The 22,532-nt window shown below is 38.5% G+C and overlaps 1 protein-coding gene across 1 annotated transcript in view; it reads left to right on the forward strand.

The window, feature by feature from the left end:
- The first annotated feature begins 2,314 nt into the window (after positions 1–2,314).
- The window catches only part of MDFIC2 (MyoD family inhibitor domain containing 2), a 100,334-nt gene continuing 80,116 nt past the window's right edge, over positions 2,315–22,532 (forward strand). Inside the window, exon 1 of the mRNA XM_024746996.1 lies at positions 2,315–2,402. Within this exon, the coding sequence (XP_024602764.1) occupies positions 2,315–2,402 (88 nt within the window). The remainder of the gene's footprint in view (positions 2,403–22,532) is intronic.

Raw genomic sequence — 22,532 nt, forward strand, 5'->3', positions numbered from 1 at the left:
GATCACGGTGATTGTCATTTACCAAACATCTTCCTGACCCCAGGAATACATAAAATTTAGATAATTTGCTTTTCCAAAGGACAATGCTGGAACTCTTAAGGGCATTAGATTAAGTCTCCAATTTATGATGAAGGGACATAAAGTGCTATAACTAGAGAAAAGAGACAACCTAAGGAAACATCGTAATCAGGTGTTGCCTATGACTTTGGGACAAGGAAAACACCACTGGTTTTTGATATACTGGTTTTGTTTATCCAACCATTGTTAATCTGTAGGTGATCATGTCTTACACTGAGCAAGATGCATAAAATGCAGAGACAGAGGTAGAGCCCTGGGGGGTTGGGGTGGAGGTGTTTCTAACCTTGCCAGGAAGATAAGACAGGTTTACAGAAGACCACAATGGAGATGATGACGACGACGACGCCAGGAGTCCCAAGGGGGATCCCAGAAGGGAAAGATTGTTTCTAGACATTAAGAAGGCTTCAAGATGGGGGTGGAGGTGGGATTTTGAGGCAACATTTCTGAAACGTTCATAACAAAAGCAGGTGAGTTCAAGAACAGCAGCATTGCAATTAGGTTAAAGGGAAAGGATAGGCACCTTGGAGAAATCTTAAAACTTTAAGCCACAGTTTGAAAATGATGTTATAGATTCTGACCAGTCAAGGTCTTCCTTGGCTATTTAAGGAATCTGAAATTTATCTTTTGCTCCCAGTTTTATTGTTTTTAAAAACTACGTTGATCCGTCAACTTTCACGCGAAACTGGGAGCAAAGTAGAAGAAGGAATGAAGTTGGGAAAAGAGGTGAAATGGATACAAGTCGATCAGATAACAGACAGTTTCCAGGTAAAGACATTGGAGGAGGCAAAACACTTTGGGTTAAAAAAATAAAGATTATTTTTTATGGTGAAAAGAGGGGATATGTGTATAGGTATAGCTGATTCACTTGGCTTTACAGTAGAAACTAACACAACATTGTAACGCAACTGTACTCCAATAAAAATAAAAAACAACATTTAGGAATGTTGGACTATTTATTATCATGCATTCCTAAGGGCTATGGGTTATGCTCTCTGCTGTTAACCTTCTGTTGAAAACAGTACTTACCTTTGCCTAAGAATCTAATGACAAATCCTCTTTGGAATGTGATTCCAAATTCTTTTGGGAATACCTGCAGACTCTCAAAAGAACGTGAAATGTTTTCTTGTTGTCTATAAAACGTTAGAAAAACGCCTTTTGAAACAGCAGCTGCAGGGTGAACTTCTAGAAAATAAACCCTGAGAGGTTTCTCTTCCTTTTCTTTTAACCCAAATAGCCTACGTATATTTTTCAATCTCTTCTTTCTACATCCTTAATATTAACTGTAAGTGATGAATGGCGGGTGTGGAAAGAAGGAGACTGGAGAAACTCCGTCCATTTGAAAAGAGTTCATTCTTCTCACCCTATTTTGCAGAGTGTCATTTTAAATAAGTGCTGGCCTGGAGAAGGTTTTTATTGTTTTGAACCACAGGCTTTACATTACCTTAAAAAAAAAACCCTCTCAGCCGCAAGTTGGATGCTTCTGGCAGCAATACAAATCTAGCACCACCCGGGAGGGAGCGTATTTGCTTCTTCGCTCACTTCTGGCAGGGCAGAGGAATGCTGGACACTGAGAGACAAGAAGGGAGGCTGCCCAGAGCATCGGCACGCTGCTGCTACCCCGTCCCACGCCTTGGGCCTCCTCCCTTAGGAACAAACAGGTAAGTACATCGAGGTGCTGATGCAAGTGGGGCATCCTAGCTCACTGCAACCAAGCCATGGAGGAAGTCAAGTGCAATGTCCTGAGAATACCTAATAGGTCTCAACACCTTCAGGAAGCTCAGCTTGGCCTGGCTGAGGTCATAAGGTTCTCATTCTACCCAGTACATTGCTGGAAAGTCCTTTGGTGTTTATTAGTCTTTCTAGCTTTGCACGTCACTTTGCAGCATGCTTTTCTCTAGGCTATTAAGAAATGCATTAAAACAGCCACTGAATGTTTGGGTTTTGACAAATCTGGGGCTACTTGTTCATCTGTTTTTCTTTCGTATTCAGAAATCAGAGCTTACAGCAAGCTTGACTGCTGAAAAGTGAAATATCATCTAAAGTTTCGTTTTCAATGTCAGTGTTGTAAAATACTATACATGGATAAAATGTAAGACTTAACGTTAGACAGGGAGCTGAAAAACTACAGAGATAAAATGTTCCTATAATATGAGAGTCGTCTCTAAATATAAGGTTCCATGTTATAAATTTGGGTTCTTAATGAATTTTTTATATAACCAATTCTGTTTCCACTTAGATGTCAGAAACTGAGCTGGAAAAGATAAAAGTCAGAACAGCTGAGCATTTTGAAAATGACAAAAATAACATTTCTTGGTTGAAGGAAGGTAAGTCCTCTTGCTGTTGATTTTCTATCAATGTGAGAATTGTGCTTTTGTTTATAAGCAAAAAAGAGTGTGGAAGAAAGAAGAAAAATGTCCCAGCATTTCAAATGACATGAATACTTCAGATTTTCTTTCTTTCTTTCTTTCTTTTTTTGGCCTAAGTGGTAGTTTGAGGGTGTTTAGTATTGAAATGCTTTTTGTATTCCTTAGACTGCAGAGGTCACTCAGATGACTTTATGGGTAAGAGGATATACATTTTCAATTCAAATACACGTTACCTGTGAGGTTCTTGTTGTGCTGGAGAATTTTCTCCCTTGTAGCCAGGAAGATGAAATAATTTGAGGACAAGTATTTTTTAAATAATAATCACAGAAAGGAGTGCAGGCTGTAGGAAGTCATGTCTACAAATAGAATCGCCATTCACTGCAATTACAGAAGCCACCTTCCCCCGGGAGAGCACTGTCAGCCACAAGCACCCCGTGCTTAAGATGCTGGCTTGAAATACACACACAAATCGATACGTCCTCCTAGGAGAAGTACAAATATGCGCACTTTCTAAAATTCGTGTAAACTCATGATTATTTACTAGAAGGTTTGGTTTCATAATCTTTCCTTTTTATGAACATCTTTAAGGTCTTTAATCTTTTTATGAACATCTTTAAAAGGAAACCAACTTGATATTCTATCTAACTAGATAAGTTGTGTCTTTTACTTCATTTCCTGAATCTGCTCTGTTGTTAAAAGACGGCTCTTAAGTAGTTGCCATGTCTCAAAATTGTTTTCTAAGGTCACAGGAGACTTTAATATATATGTCAAGTAAGTCCTACACCACCAGTAATAATAATAGTGATAATCACGACATCAAACACGATGACAACGCGCATTAGCGATTATGCTGAATCACCGCAACCTCCTAGGAAGCAGTCATCGCTCCTAATATTCAGGTAGGAAAATAGAGTCTCAAAGAGTTTAAGTAAATTGCCTAAAATTACAAAATCAGGAAGTAACAGAGCGGGGATTTGATCCCAGACTATGTGACTCCATAGCATACAAATTGAACTACCACCTTACACACTGTTTCATAGAAAAGATGTTTAAGTTACTTGTCAGGACATGATCTGTGCTCAGAAAGTTGTCCTAAAGTGTTTAAATCAACACCTCCACCTTCACACGTACTCTTCTATCCACTCTTATTCTTAATCCTGCTTTACCCCCATCCTCATTTTTTAACTGTTCACTTTTTAAAAAAAAGATTATCCTTCTGCCCCAGGGCCCCATAATCAAATTGAATAGCTGGAACTCATCTCCAGTGAAGACTTTATTTCAGGATAAAAGTGGGTACAGACATGTATTCTCAGAATCATTCCCTTCAAAAAGCCACAGAGCTAAGAAATTCTCTAACTTCTTTTTTATTAAACAATCTTTTAAATAGAATCTTTAAAAAAACAATATAGAAGTAAAAAAACTGAACTCAGGCCAAAGATCCCTCTGTGTTTTTCTTGACAAGACCAAGCCCGCAAAGACAGAGAAGTTCTTCACTGTGACTTAGAGTGTAGTTTATCTTATTTCTTTTGCTTCAATTGCCCATGCTATAGATGTCTCACACAGAAATAATGACAAAAATTGCTATACCAGTCATTTGCTTCCTGAAGAATTTCCATTTTAAAAAATTGTCTCCATTAAGTACAACTTAGGATTAAATTTTTATAATCTACAAAATCTAACTTCCTATGTGACCTGTTTTAGCCCATTTGGACACTTCACTTAAGCTACACTCAAATTATGTTTACTGTATCATAAAAGGGATTCGAGCCAAATGCAAGATGACAACATCTTAATTGGGAATTACCAGGATGAGTTAGTTTTTGAACACAAATGTCTTTTTTTGTTTGTTTTAATGTTAAGAAAAAGGATCTATGTTGGCTTTTTTTTCTTTTTTTTTGCGGTACGCGGGCCTCTCACTGTTGTGGCCTCTCCCGTTGTGGAGCACAGGCTCCGGACGCACAGGCTCAGCGGCCATGGCTCACGGGCCCAGCCGCTCCACGGCACGTGGGATCTTCCCGGACCGGGGCACGAACCCGTGTCCCCCGCATCGGCAGGCGGACTCTCAACCACTGCGCCACCAGGGAAGCCCTTTTTTTCTTTTTAAAGCAACCTGGTGCAATGGAAAGAGCAGAGGATTTAAAGTCAGGCAGGTGAAGGTTTAAAATTTCAGCTCGGCTGTTTACTACCTGTTTGGCTGTGCCATGTTGCTTAACCTCTCTGAGCTTCAGATTCCTCAGCCAAGGACTATAACACCTACTTTGTGAAATTATGGGAGAGAGATCTCATTACATTTGTGTCTTTTTTCCCTCTTTAAAGCATGATTCAAAATAATACAATGTTTTTTTTGAGATCCTGGTTCACACTTGGAACAATCTGCACTAGTACCGGCGCTGTATATTTTAATAGCTTTGTCAACAGAAAGGACCTCTATAAAGACGCAAAGAGGCAGTTTATTTGGGATCTTAGAATTGCAATTTGGGGAATCACAGATTCCGGAGGAACCCAGAATAGTGTCTCAACAGGGGAAAACGGGCAGGGGGTTTTATGGAAAAAAGGAGGAAGTCCATGCAGGCTTAGACAAGTTGTTTACCAAAGATTTGGATTGGAGGGTAAATATGTTCCATATATACAACTGGGTTATCAAGCACGTCTCATCCCTTACTAGGGAAAGGTAGGGTTTCCTTGGTCCAAAGAAAGTCCAGTTCTCAGCATTATTGTTTCCTTTTGGCAATTCAGCAACTACTCAGCAGCTTTATTTTTGAGTGTTCAGCCAAAGTTCAGCATGGACAGCAAACACGGAGGTCCTTCTTGACACTTCAGTCATTCCTGCCACTGTTTCTCTCACAGCATTTTATATAAATTCCTTCCCGTGGTCCCTACAACGATTTGGTGTGCAGTAGTATTGTCTCATTTTACAGATTAAAAGACCGAGGCTCAGAGAAACTAGATCTTGCTCAAACTGACAGAGCTGTTAAGTGGCAAACTGAACCTTGAACCCAAATCTCTCAATGTCCAAATTCTGTTCTTTGCCTTAAACCACTTTGTCACAATGCCTTCTCCAACAGTTATCAGTATTTGAAATTTATCAAACCCCATCCCCCTTAAAAAAGAAAAAGAAATACAGTCATCCCTCGGTATCTGCAGGAGGATTGGTTCCAGGACCTTTTGCAGATACCAAAATCCAAGGATGCTCAAGTCTCTTACACAAAATTGCATGGTACAGTCAGCCCCCTGTACCCACAGTTGCAGAACCCATAGATAGGGAGGACTGACTGAAGAGACTTGAAAGTGGTTCAAAAGTTTTTTTCATGAATAGCAAAAGTAATTGCTTCTCCCATCACAGTGCCTCTTGCCTCCCTCTGCAATTCCAGCTAGTACTGGCCACGTTTAAAACATAGGGAATCACAGCACTGCCCTATTAGGGTTGCAGCAAGCACTCACTGGCATAATCTACATAAATCACTGAGCACAGCACCTGACCTCAGAGTGGGCATGGGACCAACAGGCGTTAGCACCATCACTGCCAACCTGAGTACTGATGCTCTAACTTCTCATCTTCAAACATTCAGTCAATTTATCCAATTCGAGTCAACATTTATTAACAGCGGTATCACTGGAGACAAGGCGTGAGCATAACAGAGAACAATTTTAAAAAATGAAAGAAGGACAGAAACACAGTCCTGCACTCAGGAATTTTATCTAATTGTCCTGCTTTCCCCTGAAAGGTGAAGAGGTTCTTATTTGCCTTCTACTTTCTCTCCTATGGACCATGGGCCTGATGGCCTCGGCAATGGTGTCAGAGCTGCTTAAAGCAACATCCAGAGCTTTTATTAACAATAAGGGTAAATAGCGTTTAAGAAACACACCAATAAACCTGAAAATGCACTCGGAGTCAAGTTAACTGAATCCTATTTTACCTTCTATCAAACTACCTGGCAATCTTGTACCATTATTCGTCATCTTGCCTTTAAATTCCTGACTTCTCAAACTTTAGATTGATCAAATTCCTGGGTCCCAACTTAAGGAATTCAGGAGGATATAGGTGGAGGCCAGAAATAAATGCTTAAGAGCAAGTTAACATGAAGTAACATGTTCAGGGACCATACTTGGGGAAACCCTGTTTTAAGACAATCAGAGAAACAAAATATGATTGTGAAATATGCACCAGGCAAGATGTACTGTGTAACTGTGCACCAAGGTGGTCTAGAAAGGCCAGTCTTGAAGGTGGTCATCCTCTATTTGCACAGGTGAAGAGGAGTAATGCAGGGTGCAAATCACAGGCTGCATGATGCCCGCTTTGGCGCTAGGGAAATGGGCATTTGGGCCAGTTACCTGTGTATGGATCAACACAAAACAAGGAGGACAGAAAGACTGAGTTCCAACTATAAGTTAAGTAGTTAGTTGGACATGGGTTCTAAGTTGTCACTGCAGGTCTGAGGTCAGGGACTAATATACTGAAGCGTCATTTAAATCTGTAACTGGAGTGCAAAGTGGGATGAGGCAGGCAGAGGAAACTTTAAGGCAAGGGGGATGTTGATGGCTAAGACAGCAATGCATTCAGTAGCCCTGAAGTGAGGACAACACGACCAGCATGAAAGTCATAACAAGGAGAAGAAAATAGGCCCAAACGTGAAAAAGGTTACAAAGGAAAAACTGATATAACATAGAAACTGGGGGGGAAATTACAGGTGGAGCAAGATGGCATGTAACACCCCATTAAACCACGGAGCATTCTGGGTAAGCATTTCAGTGCTCGCTCCTTACACTATTTAATGGGGAAGAGAAACATCAGAATGAAGGGATGGAAGCTTTTAAATTGTTGCCATTTGCAGTTTAAAAATCACAGAATCACCAGTGTTTGAGCTGCACACGATTTCTTAGAGTGTCTCCTGAATTTTCAGGAGAAAGTGGATTTCTATATGAAATCTCCTGATTTCTAAAGGTTAAATAATAACAATTAACAACAACAAACAACACTTTCAAGAAAGAGCCATGCAGAACAAATGAAACCAGGTTCTGTGAGTCTATTTCAGCCCATGGGCTACCAGTGTGTAACTTCTGTTCTAAGAGCTTGTATCTCTTAACAAAATCTAGTACAATTTCCTAAAAACTGATTTTCCATAAATATATATATATATATATATATATACACACAAAGTCAAAACAATGGTGTGACCTAAAAAATGTGAAGTTAAGAAGATCGAAATAAAACTGTTTGCCCTTCAGAAGACTAGCTCTCTGTAACGGTTTTAGTGGAGCAGTCTCTTTATGAGTGTAATAAATAGAGGGAAGAATAAAATTATCCCAAGTTACAAGTCTGCCCTCAATGTATGAAGCATAGTTTTATAATCTTCTAACCTGATGCTGACTCGGTCCCATACCAGCTACACTGGGTGGGCCCCAGAGGGAAAATTCATATTATAGAAAATACCTGATTTGTAAAAAATGGCCAGGGGGTGGGCACAGGGAGAGGGCAATGAATAAGCTTTCTCTCACTGTCCAAACATGCCAGGAAGAAAAGAGCCTGGGAGATGAGAATTCTGTAGTAACTCTGAACAAACTACAGATCCTTTTCTGTAAGCAGTCACATGGTGACTACCATCTTTGGTGATTTCAAAATTATTATTTAGAGATATTTTAAAGGAAACTTCCCTAAACTTATTTAGTATTGATGTAGAGGAGTCAAGTCACCAATGAGTTGGCATCTTGAATACAGTGGTTATTATTTAAACAAAATTCAGGAGTATTAGAGACTAATATTCCAAGACACTGGAAAACATCCGAGAGGTCCAAAAAGCCATGTTACACAAATTTCCTTCTCAATATAATGCAAAACCTCAAATCCATAACACAAAAATCCCAGCTCATTCTTTTTTTTAATTTTTTTTTGCGGTACGTGGGCCTCCTGCTGCTGTGGCCTCTCCCATTGCGGAGCACAGGCTCCGGACGCGCAGGCTCAGCGGCCATGGCTCACGGGCCCAGCCGCTCCGCGGCATGTGGGATCTTCCCGGACCGGGGCATGAACCCGCGTCCCCCGCATCGGCAGGCGGACCCTCAACCACTGCACCACCAGGGAAGCCCCCAGTTCATTCCTGATTAAGGTTTGTTTGCAAATGAGATAGAGAAAGTATAAATCTTACATTTACTGACATTCATAAATTCACTCAACTTCCCTTAATTCCAAGCGAAGACAGTTCACTTCATTTGCTCAGAAAAATAATTTTAGATCTTGAGCATTAAGACAATTCCAAAATGCATACTTTATACAATTCCACAAGCATTTGATGAGGTTCCTCTTGAACTCACAGATAACATATTAGGCGAAGAAACAAAGATGTCAAAAAAATGAAAACGCCACAGGTTTTGCCCTCAAGGAACTCATGTATTTCAGTGCTTTATTATAATGACTAAATATTAATCCATGCTAATTCGCTCATTCAGATAATTTTCATTTTTAGAAGGGCTACTTTTTTGTGCCTAGCTTAAAAATTAAGCCACATTAACGCCTATTTTAAATTGTTAATTTCCACCAATAGCGTATCTTAGTTTCCTTTTACTGTGTACACACAGGAAACAGAATCATTAGCTCTTGTTTCTGAGGTCTCCATGAACTGGTGAAAATGTGTTACCTGATAACCAAAATACAGGTGAAGGAGAAGGTAATAGTCAAATAGAATGTTGTGCTGTTTTTAACCAGAGCTGAAAGGAGAAATTATATGTGAAAATATGTCCTTGCAAGTCATATAAAGAAGTAAAATAAGCACAAGATAATTTCACAGGGAAATTGTTTTGAAGCTTTAAAACAAGATGATGTGATAGAAATTGGTGTGGGGAACTGTCCTTGAGAATCAGTGGTCAGAGAAATTCTGAAGGAGAGAGATTTGAGTGGAGACTTAAATGACAAGAAGAAGCCAGCTGTGCAAAAATCTGGGACGAGCATTCCAACAGGAAAAAGATCCTGTTTAAAGATAGTATGGCTCAGAATGGCTGGATGGGAAGGAAGGAAGGAGGAAGAAAGGAAAGGAAGAAAAGAAGGAAATGAGGGAGTAAGGAAGGGAAAGGGGAAAAAAAAGGGCTCAAGTTGCAAATAATGTAGAACCTTGCTGGTCGCAGTCAGGAATTCAGGTGTTTTTCCTTAATTTGAATTAGAAGCCACTGCAGATTCTAAGCAGGGGAATAAAAGGACTCATTTATATTGGATGTGGTAAAGAGTGTACTCGGAAATAAAACAGAAGACACTGCAGTTAACCAAGCAAAAGATGGTTAAGTGGGATAGGATAAAACTGTGAAGGTGAGAGAGGTAGAATAGGATTCGGGACCTATTTTGGAGGTAGAGCCAACTGAACTGGCTGGTGCCCTGGTGTGGGCCGACAGAAAGAAAGGAGGCAAGGCTGACTCCTGGCTTGAGACACTGCATGATGGTAATGCTGCATGAAGAATAAGAGAAAAACTGGCTGGAGATGGGAGAATCAGAAGATCTGGGTGGGTCAAGTTAAGTGTGAAATGCTGAAGATAATCCCCATGAAGATTATCAATTGGGCAAGAGGATATATGAGATCAGTGCCCAGTTTAAGTAACGCTGACAGGGAAAGCTGGCTAGAGATTTTGCTTTAGACCCGAAGATTGAGAAAGCATCTACCGATGGGAGAGCACAGGAAATGAGATACAATTTCAAGTAGAAACACAATTTCTTTCAAGGGAGGAAAGAACATGTCATGTTCCATGAAGTGGACAAAAACAAGAAGGGCTGGAGCATCCTGACCCAAAGGAAGGCTGGCGTTTGATGCGTGTGGGGAGTTTGCCCAGGAACCGAGCCTCAAGCCTTTCAGAGACCTTGGTCAGTCAGCATCTTGGATTCCAATGAACCCTTTTCCCTGGAAATGCCTACTAGAGATATATTTTATCTTGTCGTAAAATATAACCCACTGCATTTTATTCTCAAAAAAAAATTAGGTAAAGGACTATGAAAGGATAACATACTACTTTCAAGATCTAACAATGATAAAATGAAGCTTTAATAGTTTGTATTAGTTCTCCAGAGAATCAGAACCAATAGGATAGGTTGATAGATAGACAGATAGATAGACAGAAGAAAGATGAATGGATGGATAGATAGATAATAAAGGATTTATCATGAGGCACCTGTTTATACAATTATGGAGGCTGAGCAGTCCCACGATCTGCTGTCTGGAAGCTGGAGGCTCAGGAAAGCAGGTGGAGTAGTTCCAGGCCAAGCCCCAAGTTCTGAGAGCCAGTGGTGTAAATCCTGGTCCAAGTAAGAAGTTCAGAGAACTACGGGTGCAGATGTCCAAGGGCAGGAGATGGATGTCCTAGCTCCAGTGGAGACAGAAAATATGCCCTTCCTCTTTCTTTTTGTTCTACTTATCTCTTAACCCACTCTGGAAAGAGATTTTCTCTAATCGGACTATCAATTCAAGGGCCAATCTACTCCCTGGAATAACTTCATGTACACACCCATAAATAATGTTCTACCAGCTCCCTGGATATCCCTTAGCCCAGCCAAGTTGACACATAAAATTAATCATCACATAGTTTTTGAGAGGAAAGTAACAGATAATTTTTCTAGTTAAATTAATGAAAAGTGGTATTTATTGGAAGGCTGGGAGTCAGTTTGCAGTCTACAAGGAAAATTCAGGTCCAGGATGGACAGGAAGTAATCTAGCTCTGGTGATCCAGATAGCAAGATTTAATGATACATTCAGGTCACCATTCCTAAAACATTAGCTCCACACACTTTTTCTGTCCTCTCATCCCCCTGTACTCGAGACTCCAAATCTCAAGGAAGAAAGCTCAACAGATTTGTCCATGAGTCCCCATCCTGGCTAGGCAGGGCAGGAAACCGTGACTGACAGCACCACAAGGCTACGCGTAATGGGGGAGAGATGCTTCTTCAGATGAAATTCAGTATGCTAGCACCAGAATGAAAGGAGAACAGATGCTGTGTGGCTTCCAAATAATGTCTACTCTAAGAGACAGTACCCACGATTTTCAGTGCTTTGCTCCACAGGGATAATATTTTCTTAAGAACCTGACATGTGCTGCTGATGGAACACTGAACATTTCAGGAAGGAGAGTATTTACTTTAAATGTATTGGCGTTCTACCGAAGTTCAAAAGTCAGAATCATTTTGTTTCTCTGATAACCTTATTTTATGTTGAGAAAGTCCAGTAAAAGATGAGATCTGTGTTCTCACAGGTCAACAAATTAAATTCACATGGCACATCCTACAGCTGACGGTTGAAATTTCTTTCCAACTAAGCCTATAAAGTGGTAAGTTCATTTCTTACAAAATGATGATGTTGATCCCAATGGAATGGAAGGCCTACAGGATGCCATGTCAGCCTTGAGACTATAACCAGATGAATTAATCAGGGCAAAGTCCCTATAAGTTATTAAATAGCAGATTTAAGCACTCTCTTTCAATGATGATAGGGCAGTACATCAAATCCAGAATGATCTTAGCTCACCATTATTAACTGCAATTTTATGAACTAGGAGTGAAGCCATCTGTAGAAACTGTGAACCAATCTTTCCTGTCTCATCAGGAAAATGAAAGTTGTAGCTAACTAGAAAGTTCAAGAGACTTACTTGTTTCAACTGAGATTTTTCAGGAGACTCCTTTTCCTCTATGTCACAACAGCTGTTGGTGTGATTCACTTAATCAACATTAGTATAAAGAGCAATCTTATAGGGAGAGGAAAAGTCCCCCATGTTCTATGGCTCAGGAATAAGGACATCCCATTTCTTGTAAATTCCACAAAGAGATACTTTATTTTTATATGATTATGGCCCATGTCTTTCAGCTCAGGAACAGCATTTAGAGGGAATACACTCTCTAATAAAACGTACCTGCGCTAGGTGTGCACCAGACCATTAGTACAAAAAGGAATGTGAAGAGAAGAAATGAAGACATCAGTCTGCAGACATAAATCACTTCAACCATTTTAGCCATTATTTAAGCCTGTCGAAATGTAAATGTGCAGCAAAGACAAAAAGCAAGGGCAATGACAGTAGTTTTGCCAGCGTATAACTTCCAGAAAAAAGAGAAGGGATAATAACTCCTAGAGGTGTAGTATTAAATAAGACATCAGACAATTTCTCCTCTTGAGCTGAATTTCCACACTACTATGGACTTGAAAAGAAACAGCTACCTTGCAGAAGGTAAGAAAGGTGCTTCATGATGTCTAATCTCAAACAACTGACAATAGGAGAGGAAGATCTGCATTTTAGCTCCTTCAGTTGCTGATTTTATTTTCTTTATTATATTTAGAATATTCAGCATTATAGATTGGAAACCAAATTTCTCCCAGAGTTGACAAAAGATATATGTCAACACTAAAACATCCTGAATGTAAATTTCATTAAAATATGTAAAGTTTCTACAAATAAACTCTTCTGAAGAAAAAATTCATCAAAAATTATATTCCATCTACATTCAACAAAAAAAAGAAAGATTCCACTCTATACATGTGTCTTAAAACTAATTTCTTAGACCACTGTATGAAAACTCAGATTGATAAGACAAAGTATTCATACCATAAAAGAGGCATTTGTTTTATAAAATAATATACAATTAAGTAAACCAAATCAACGAACGTTTTGATTTCCTGAGACGCAAAGACTTAACACAAATAATATGTCATGATTCTTGTGCCCAAGGAACTTATAATTCAGTTGGAGAAACAAAATATCAACAACACATCCTGTGTGCCAGAGGATTCAGACAAGAGCAAGCTTTTCAACTTTATATGAAATATAGTACAATGTGCACAACCCATTTGGATGGAACTTTTCAGTATCAATCTCTCACACACCAAACCATACGGGTATACCTAATTCCTCAGATAAGGATTTCTCTTAGGATTAAAACAGAGCTCGTTGCTTTGCTATATTTTTAATGGATTTAGCAGATTTCGGCTGAAACAACTGCACTAAAGATTCCCTTGAAAACAGGATTCATTTAAAAATATTAACTTAGATTTCTTACATAGTCTCTTAAAAGAAAAGAACTTTTTGTAAATATTCTTTAATTTATTACCCAGCCTTTTCTCTTAAAAGAAAAAAGAAAAGAAAAACAACTGATGTCCATATTTTAAAATGAGGAAAAACTATAACATGAAGAGATAAAGATACTTAATAAACAGTAAGGGAGTTCATTTTTCCAGGGGAAGTTCTAATGTGAATGACTTATTTAGTGAAGAGGGAAAACTGCATTAAGGACTTTAAAAAAACAAAAATAACACCACAACTTGGAGGCAAAATATATTCATAGGTCATGAATACACTGGGGTGTCCAATATACTGTTAAACCTCTAAATTCTGTAGGCCAACAACCATTAATTAAGAAGCTACCCTCAGGCCTCTGGATTCTAGGACAAATTACCAAGTCTGAGTTCTAAACTCAATGCATCACTTCCTCTCTAATAGAAGAATGTACTCGTTGCTTCAGTTTTACTTAAGGACATCAGTCTTGTCTTGTAGTCCCCTAGCAGCTAGAAGTAACTTGTTCTCCTCACTTCACAAGTTAACAATGCTAACTGGAAATCGAATTTAATTTGTAGAAATCCTGAACAGGGAAAAGTTACATGGTTAAAAATTATATATATAATTATATATTACATACATATAATATACATAGCTATATATAACACATATGTATATGGAACAAACCAGAGAATCCGAACCAATAGGATAGGTTGATAGATAGACAGATAGATAGACAGAAGAAAGATGAATGGATGGATAGATAGATAAAAAGGATTTATCATGAGGTACTTGTTTATACAATTATGGAGGCTGAGCAGTCCCACGATCTGCTGTCTGGAAGCTGGAGGCTCAGGAAAGCAGGTGGAGTAGTTCCAGGCCAAGCCCCAAGTTCTGAGAGCCAGTGGTGTAAATCCTGGTCCAAGTAAGAAGTTCAGAGAACTACGGGTGCAGATGTCCAAGGGCAGGAGATGGATGTCCTAGCTCCAGTGGAGACAGAAAATATGCCCTTCCTCTTTCTTTTTGTTCTACTTATCTCTTAACCCACTCTGGAAAGAGATTTTCTCTAATCGGACTATCAATTCAAGGGCCAATCTACTCCCTGGAATAACTTCATGTACACACCCATAAATAATGTTCTACCAGCTCCCTGGATATCCCTTAGCCCAGCCAAGTTGACACATAAAATTAATCATCACATAGTTTTTGAGAGGAAAGTAACAGATAATTTTTCTAGTTAAATTAATGAAAAGTGGTATTTATTGGAAGGCTGGGAGTCAGTTTGCAGTCTACAAGGAAAATTCAGGTCCAGGATGGACAGGAAGTAATCTAGCTCTGGTGATCCAGATAGCAAGATTTAATGATACATTCAGGTCACCATTCCTAAAACATTAGCTCCACACACTTTTTCTGTCCTCTCATCCCCCTGTACTCGAGACTCCAAATCTCAAGGAAGAAAGCTCAACAGATTTGTCCATGAGTCCCCATCCTGGCTAGGCAGGGCAGGAAACCGTGACTGACAGCACCACAAGGCTACGCGTAATGGGGGAGAGATGCTTCTTCAGATGAAATTCAGTATGCTAGCACCAGAATGAAAGGAGAACAGATGCTGTGTGGCTTCCAAATAATGTCTACTCTAAGAGACAGTACCCACGATTTTCAGTGCTTTGCTCCACAGGGATAATATTTTCTTAAGAACCTGACATGTGCTGCTGATGGAACACTGAACATTTCAGGAAGGAGAGTATTTACTTTAAATGTATTGGCGTTCTACCGAAGTTCAAAAGTCAGAATCATTTTGTTTCTCTGATAACCTTATTTTATGTTGAGAAAGTCCAGTAAAAGATGAGATCTGTGTTCTCACAGGTCAACAAATTAAATTCACATGGCACATCCTACAGCTGACGGTTGAAATTTCTTTCCAACTAAGCCTATAAAGTGGTAAGTTCATTTCTTACAAAATGATGATGTTGATCCCAATGGAATGGAAGGCCTACAGGATGCCATGTCAGCCTTGAGACTATAACCAGATGAATTAATCAGGGCAAAGTCCCTATAAGTTATTAAATAGCAGATTTAAGCACTCTCTTTCAATGATGATAGGGCAGTACATCAAATCCAGAATGATCTTAGCTCACCATTATTAACTGCAATTTTATGAACTAGGAGTGAAGCCATCTGTAGAAACTGTGAACCAATCTTTCCTGTCTCATCAGGAAAATGAAAGTTGTAGCTAACTAGAAAGTTCAAGAGACTTACTTGTTTCAACTGAGATTTTTCAGGAGACTCCTTTTCCTCTATGTCACAACAGCTGTTGGTGTGATTCACTTAATCAACATTAGTATAAAGAGCAATCTTATAGGGAGAGGAAAAGTCCCCCATGTTCTATGGCTCAGGAATAAGGACATCCCATTTCTTGTAAATTCCACAAAGAGATACTTTATTTTTATATGATTATGGCCCATGTCTTTCAGCTCAGGAACAGCATTTAGAGGGAATACACTCTCTAATAAAACGTACCTGCGCTAGGTGTGCACCAGACCATTAGTACAAAAAGGAATGTGAAGAGAAGAAATGAAGACATCAGTCTGCAGACATAAATCACTTCAACCATTTTAGCCATTATTTAAGCCTGTCGAAATGTAAATGTGCAGCAAAGACAAAAAGCAAGGGCAATGACAGTAGTTTTGCCAGCGTATAACTTCCAGAAAAAAGAGAAGGGATAATAACTCCTAGAGGTGTAGTATTAAATAAGACATCAGACAATTTCTCCTCTTGAGCTGAATTTCCACACTACTATGGACCTGAAAAGAAACAGCTACCTTGCAGAAGGTAAGAAAGGTGCTTCATGATGTCTAATCTCAAACAACTGACAATAGGAGAGGAAGATCTGCATTTTAGCTCCTTCAGTTGCTGATTTTATTTTCTTTATTATATTTAGAATATTCAGCATTATAGATTGGAAACCAAATTTCTCCCAGAGTTGACAAAAGATATATGTCAACACTAAAACATCCTGAATGTAAATTTCATTAAAATATGTAAAGTTTCTACAAATAAACTCTTCTGAAGAAAAAATTCATCAAAAATTATATTCCATCTACATTCAACAAAAAAAAGAAAGATTCCACTCTATACATGTGTCTTAAAACTAATTTCTTAGACCACTGTATGAAAACTCAGATTGATAAGACAAAGTATTCATACCATAAAAGAGGCATTTGTTTTATAAAATAATATACAATTAAGTAAACCAAATCAACGAACGTTTTGATTTCCTGAGACGCAAAGACTTAACACAAATAATATGTCATGATTCTTGTGCCCAAGGAACTTATAATTCAGTTGGAGAAACAAAATATCAACAACACATCCTGTGTGCCAGAGGATTCAGACAAGAGCAAGCTTTTCAACTTTATATGAAATATAGTACAATGTGCACAACCCATTTGGATGGAACTTTTCAGTATCAATCTCTCACACACCAAACCATACGGGTATACCTAATTCCTCAGATAAGGATTTCTCTTAGGATTAAAACAGAGCTCCTTGCTTTGCTATATTTTTAATGGATTTAGCAGATTTCGGCTGAAACAACTGCACTAAAGATTCCCTTGAAAACAGGATTCATTTAAAAATATTAACTTAGATTTCTTACATAGTCTCTTAAAAGAAAAGAACTTTTTGTAAATATTCTTTAATTTATTACCCAGCCTTTTCTCTTAAAAGAAAAAAGAAAAGAAAAACAACTGATGTCCATATTTTAAAATGAGGAAAAACTATAACATGAAGAGATAAAGATACTTAATAAATAGTAAGGGAGTTCATTTTTCCAGGGGAAGTTCTAATGTGAATGACTTATTTAGTGAAGAGGGAAAACTGCATTAAGGACTTTAAAAAAACAAAAATAACACCACAACTTGGAGGCAAAATATATTCATAGGTCATGAATACACTGGGGTGTCCAATATACTGTTAAACCTCTAAATTCTGTAGGCCGACAACCATTAATTAAGAAGCTACCCTCAGGCCTCTGGATTCTAGGACAAATTACCAAGTCTGAGTTCTAAACTCAATGCATCACTTCCTCTCTAATAGAAGAATGTACTCGTTGCTTCAGTTTTACTTAAGGACATCAGTCTTGTCTTGTAGTCCCCTAGCAGCTAGAAGTAACTTGTTCTCCTCACTTCACAAGTTAACAATGCTAACTGGAAATCGAATTTAATTTGTAAAAATCCTGAACAGGGAAAAGTTACATGGTTAAAAATTATATATATAATTATATATTACATACATATAATATACATAGCTATATATAACACATATGTATATGGAACAAAATATTTTATTCCATCCTTCTCTCTGGCCTTCTAACAATACATTTATAGACTTTCTTCTCTTTGTAAGACAACACAGTAGCTTCTTAGGAGAGAATCAGACATAAATAACACTCTAGGTGCCCACAATCAGTGTATATGTGATATTACAGAGGCCGGTAGTAGTTAAGGAAACTTCACCATAAGCCACCAGATTTAATAAAGCAGAAATGTTAAGTATTAGATTGCTAATTGCTCAAGGGCATGGGTGTATCCAGCTTACTTACTTCTATATTTGAGCATCCAGATAGTCCCTGGAACAGAGCAGATGCTCAAAAACGATATGAATAAATGAAAGAATACGTAAGTAAATTCCAAAGATGATATGATATTCAGAAGTGATATATAAGAAAGAACACATCTACAATTCAGAAAAATCGGGGATGTGGCTGGGCTATAAATCATAAGTAGAGTAGGCAGTAGTATTACAAACTGATGGAATACTATGGTCTAAAGTGGAGACAGAGAAGTCTGGGGTGTTCAGAGAACAGTAGTTATGTTTTCCTGGGTAAAGGGTATGTATGTGACAGTAGGAAATAAACACTGGCTCTATCATGATGGACTGTTAATACTAGGCTGAAGAGCATATTTGGAAAGTTCTAGGACAAAGAGAAGCTATCAAATTATCAAATGTATCTGGGCTGGGGGTTGGGAAGGCAGACAGGACCTAAAGATGGCAGAAAACTCTGTGCTTTAGAAAACATTTGTGATTTGAGCATCTTTATTTAAATGGATTAGAAGCATATAAATTGAGGGGAAGGGTAGAAACAGAGTGTTGCATCCACAGATGAGAAAGAATGACTTCTGCACTGGGCTACTGGTTGCCAGGACAATGGGAACAAAGGGGCTGGCACCCAAGAGAGTGCTGGCCCCAACGCCTTGGCCATGGACTAGATGTTAGAGGGTAAGAGAAGGAGGAGTTGTCAGAGATTCTAGAAAACCTCAGGGTTGAAACTGGAATGCCTCTGTGTGTGTGTGTGTGTGTGTGTGTGTGTGTGTGTCCCCTTATGTAAATAATCTGTTTCAGAAAATTAGAAAACGCAAATGGCAAAAAATTACTCCAAATCTTAACACTTAGGGGTAGCCACTGTACATCTTTCCTTATATGTTTTATATGTGTACCAAAGTGTATATACACACACTAGTAAATTTAATGAAATTTGATTATACAATATAATCAATAATGTGCTTTTCTTACTCATAAATGAATGTCAATACCTTTTCAGGTTAACAAATACAGATTTAAAGCACCATGTCAATGGCTATACACACAGTACTCCACTACTGAAGTCATAAAATATATGTCAACATTTCCTTACTTTCGGATATTTAGGTTGTTTCCAACTTCTTGCTTTGAAATCGCAAAAGAATACACTACAGCACCTCTTGCGATTTCCTTTCAAACGGATTAACCAGAAGCATCTTGTGCATCCTCACACCTTATCTTTGGTTGTCAGGGAACCGTATGCGACATACTGCACATCAGTGCTTCACTTTATGTTCATAACAGCCATGCTCAGGAAGAAAGTAAAGGTCAGAGAAATTTTAAAAATGAGGTCTAAAGTCACACAGGTAACAGATCACAGAGCCAGATCTCAAGCCAGGCATGCTGATCCTAAATCCACGGCCTGTTCACCATAGACTCTGCTCTGAAATATACTTGAAGGTAGATAACCAATAACCCCACACCTGCACTCATTATGACAAATAAAATTAAAGGAAACTGAAAAAGTTTGGGGAAGCCTTGTGGATAGTGTATATTTATTTATTTATTTTTAATTTATTTTTGGCTGCGTTGGGTCTTTGCTGCACGCGGGCTTTCTCTAGTTGCGGTGAGCGGGGGCTACTCTTCGTTGTGGGGCATGGGCTTCTCACTGCAGTGGCTTCTCTTGTTGTGGAGCACAGGCTCTAGGCGCGCAGCCTTCAGTAGTTGTGGCACACGGGCTCAGTAATTGTGGCTCACGGGCTCTAGAGCGCAGGCTCAGTAGTTGTGGCACATGGGCTTAGTTGCTCCGCAGCATGTGGGATCTTCCTGGAACAGGGCTCGAACCCGTGTCTCCTGCATTGGCAGGCAGATTCTTAACCACTGTGCCACCAGGGAAGCCCGATAATGCATCTTTAAACCTCTAATTCACGTAGTTGGATTCTCTAAACACCTGTCTTCAGCAAAGACATGGTGATTTAAGTGGGAAAGAGGACTTAGTTATGACATTAGGCAAAGATTCAGAAGCCAACTTATCTACAGATTGTAGTGATTAAATAGTTCAGAATGAATTACAACATTGTAATATTGCTGCATTCATATTTAAGAGATAAAAGTTGGAGTTCAGTTCCCATAATATCCAGTCATTTAAGACACAAGAGAGTTAATCATGTTAATATCTTCCCACTGATGTTGGCTAACTAAAGAAAAAAATATGGCTGATGGAGGAGGGAAGTGGGAATCTTATTTTGTTTGCTGATCTTTCTGAAACGAGCACTTGAAAATAAAACATATCACATCAAAGTGTGGGGGAAAAATAACTCCAGCGGCAGAATCAACCATGATCAGATTAAGAAACAGCAATATATTTTTGCATGGCTAATAAACAGATCAAAAACCTGCAGACCTAAGGATATTTGGATGCCAAATCTAACTTTAATTTTCAAATAGCCTTATCTGGTCTTACCATCTCTCCAGCAAGAAAATTACATTACACATAGCCCTGCTTTCTCATATTCAGCAAGTAGCATCCCACGGTCAACCTTAGACGTGACCTTAATTTTCCTTGTTATATTCAGAACTTTAAAAAATTTGTCCCCTTAAATCTTTAAATAGTAGGATTTAGCAAAGAAGACACCATTCTGTAAAAGAAGATTTAGCAAAGAAGACACCATTCTGCAAAAGCTTGAAGCCAGAAACAAACACAATGTATTGCAGACATGATGGATACTTCATCCATTGTATGTTTTAACCATAAATTAAATTCAATTGTACTTTGGCGATCAGAAGCCTGCTAGTTTACAATAATAATATTTTTAGTTAAAATTATAAATAAAGCTATTTTTTTAGGTAATCAAATGACACTTAACAAATTACCTGAATTCTTACCATCTACACCACCAACGGAAAACAACAATAACAAAATGCTTAGGGGAGAATTTTAATTTCTCACTTCACATAATGGAGGAAAGTGAGTCAAATATTTTTCCACCCTCTAAGAAGTTTAATGCAACTCCAAGAATTCTAATTACACAAATATACCTACTGCTCCACAAGGCACCCAGACATACGCAATGAAAAGCATTCTTATTTCTGTCTAACCAATTGAAACTACAGTGATTATATGAAATTGGCATTAGTAATAAGAGAAGCTAAATGAATAACTTGAGGGTTAAACAGAAGTAGAGTCTAATTACAGCCCTCCAGTGGCTCAAATATCTAAACTGTTCATTTTCACCAAGACATCTAGTCTCTGTGGTCTGAAGCAATTTTCTTACAACCTTTATCTAAACTTTGCCTACCATATTCAAGTAAACAGGTTGGCTCTTTGGTTCTTTTGCTTTGTTTCTGTAAGGACTCATTTTACAATAACCAACTACTCAGAGTCAGACAAAATAATTTGCACAATTATTTAAATTGTCCAATATTAAATTCAACAAGGAGAGAACTGTGCTTAAATGTAAATTTTATTTGTTCTCTTTTTTAAAATAAGCAGAGATCAGAGAGAAATAGGTTTGTATCATTTCAGATTTCCATAAGGAATAATATATACACTAATTAGTCAATCAAAAATCATTGGCAAAACCATAATGTACTGGGGGTAGGGGTTGGAGAGGAGGGTATTGGACCAAAGCCTGGCAATAGGCTAGACCAGAGAGGCAGATCATAGTGTACTTATTAACCATGTGAAAGACGTTACTTGAAGGGCAATGGAAAACATTAAACGGCCTTAAACACAGAGAGACCATTATTAGATTTGCCTTTTTTAAAGACCACTCTGGCAGCAGTGTGGATGGGAGAGGCGGAAAGCAGATAGAAGGGTTCTGCAGTAGCCGAAGTAGAAATTTTTTAAATGACAATATGAATGAGAAGAGAAAATGTGAGCATTCGTTGAAATTTACAATTGTCAGGACTTCCTGGTAACTTGGTTCTGGGGATGAAGGAGACAGATGTCAAAGACAGAATGCAACTTGCTGGGTCAATTACCAAGCTCTTTGCTCAGGTGGAAACACAGGAACTGTAGTGTATCCTTCACTTGCTGTGAGTTACATAACTAAATGGGTTTGGTTTTTTTTTAATTACCTTAATTGAAGAAGTATGTCAACCAATGTGGACGTGTTAGAAGTGTTGGGTTCTAGAAATTGGAGTTGAGTATTTCTTGGACTTCGGTTAACTAACATGAATTCCATCATATTTTCTGGTGGGCTCTGGGTGCAGAAGTTAATAGGGAGGAAGCAGCATATTCAGAGTTCTTTCAGTCTCTTAGGGAGACAGTAAGCTGAAGATCTGGAGAGGGAAAACAAGCATAGGGTTTAAATGAAGCTTCGTGGCCTTTTATGTTTTAAATTTCAAGTTGTTTGGGGGCTTATGGGGAAAGGAAATCTAAGGCTCGTAGTAGGTATAAACGACTCATTCATTTTCTCTTCACCTTACTACAAAGTAAAGAAAATGTTTTGATAAACAAGGCTTTCACCCTTTCCCCACGAGTAAAAATACTGCTGCTTG

Source organism: Neophocaena asiaeorientalis, unplaced genomic scaffold (assembly GCF_003031525.2).
Source record: "Neophocaena asiaeorientalis asiaeorientalis breed wild unplaced genomic scaffold, Neophocaena_asiaeorientalis_V1.1 scaffold130, whole genome shotgun sequence".
NCBI lineage: Eukaryota > Metazoa > Chordata > Mammalia > Artiodactyla > Phocoenidae > Neophocaena > Neophocaena asiaeorientalis.